At 39.2% G+C, this 1,477-nt stretch overlaps 1 protein-coding gene across 1 annotated transcript in view; it reads right to left on the reverse strand.

Moving 5' to 3' along the window:
- Window positions 1–1,122, reverse strand: part of HIPP20 (Heavy metal transport/detoxification superfamily protein) — a 2,188-nt gene extending 1,066 nt beyond the window's left edge. The window contains exons 1-2 of the mRNA XM_021437022.2: window positions 899–1,122; window positions 638–713 (exon numbers count right to left, since the gene is read on the reverse strand). Coding sequence (XP_021292697.1) covers window positions 638–713; window positions 899–982 — 160 coding nt within the window. The 5' untranslated portion in view covers window positions 983–1,122. The remainder of the gene's footprint in view (window positions 1–637; window positions 714–898) is intronic.
- Window positions 1,123–1,477: the final 355 nt, after the last annotated feature.

Consider the following 1,477-nt stretch of genomic DNA (forward strand, 5'->3'; position numbering starts at 1 on the left):
TATTTACTACGTTTCCCTTGCCACGCCGAAGCAGAATAAACTGTGTATTTACCATGCAAGTGAAAGAAAAAACAAAATAAGGGAACTGGAAATAGCAATCCCTGGTTCTCTGCAGAAAATTTATGGTTTTAGCTTTGAAGACTTTGCAGTACGGAGAGAAACAAGCATAAATATAGCTTCTGTTTCTTCCGGTTTTTAATACGAGGAAGCTCTAGCGATTCTCCCTTTCTTTTGACTTGTTTTGTTTTTTTCTTTCCCTGTCTTCCTTTTGGAAGAGAAATTAAATGCTCTTTGTTGTCTGTGCTGAATTCTGATACGGTATGGCCATGAAAACTAGGTCCGGAAAATAAGGTGTATAAAGTGATAGTCAAAGATAAGAAGTGCCAAGGGCTGCAATGAAACTTGTTATTAACTTGTTCTCATGAACTGTCATGATTCAATAAGCTATGACGGATTACTACAGCTAACAGGCTTTGGTTAATTCTTTTTAGAAGGCAAGACCCCTTTTAGCCTCGTTGGCTTAAGGGCCTTCCTTCCTTCCACCATGAATCAGGACATGCATGATTAACACCAAAAATTTAAACAAAAAGTAAAGAAAGACTGAAGATTGGGAGAAGGAGAGAGCACTGTATTGAACCTTTCATGGAGGACACAGCGTTTTTGACTCTCCTTTCACAGCCATCACAGTCCATTTTAACCTTGATCTCAACAGTCTGCAAAAAAACAAAGAACACGAAACTCGGTTTTTAACATCAAATTAAGGGAGCCACTGAGAAAAGATCATCACTAGCAAATCAAAAGAGTAAAAGGAAGCAGTTGCCAGTTGAGCAAACACAGAATATTAATGCAACCAAAAGGCGAGAAAAGGCTAAAAGAGAAGGTTGGAGTTGACGAGCACCTGCATTACTTTTCGCTTCTTCCTTTTGGTATGAACAGTAATTAAATCAGAAATGTAGTCAGAAAGAGAGTCCAAAGCACCCATTTTTTTCTTGTCAACTAGTTATGCAAAAGCAAGAGGAGATTGGGAGAGCTTGAAAGAGTTTTGAAGGAGAGAAATGGGCCAGAGGTTTGGGCGTGGAAAAACATGAGACATTGGGGTTGCATTTATAGGAGGGTAAATGATACGTTGGGGGGGAATAAGAGAGAATAATTGATTATTGTGGAACAAGTTGTGCTTAGAATTTTAATACAATAAATTAAGATGATGACTCGTGTCCCTCAATGATGCCAATTTCTCCCAAAATATCATGCAGGACAACTGGGCATTTGGGGTTCTGCTTTGATTTGGCCACAACACCCTTTAATGGGAAAGGAATTACATATTAAAAGGGTCTTGGGGTCCTTTCAGTAGTAGCTTGCTTATTTTACAGACTAAATTTAATGGGGAGCTGTTGTCTGGCTGTTTCCTTTGCTCCAAAGAAAGGTAAACTGTAGTAAGGCGGTTCAATGTCCGCGTTGATTTCGTGTACAGTGGCCT

This window comes from Theobroma umbraticum, unplaced genomic scaffold (assembly GCF_002168275.2).
Source record: "Theobroma umbraticum cultivar Fairchild unplaced genomic scaffold, ASM216827v3 scaffold_20.0, whole genome shotgun sequence".
Taxonomy (NCBI): Eukaryota; Viridiplantae; Streptophyta; class Magnoliopsida; order Malvales; family Malvaceae; genus Theobroma; species Theobroma umbraticum.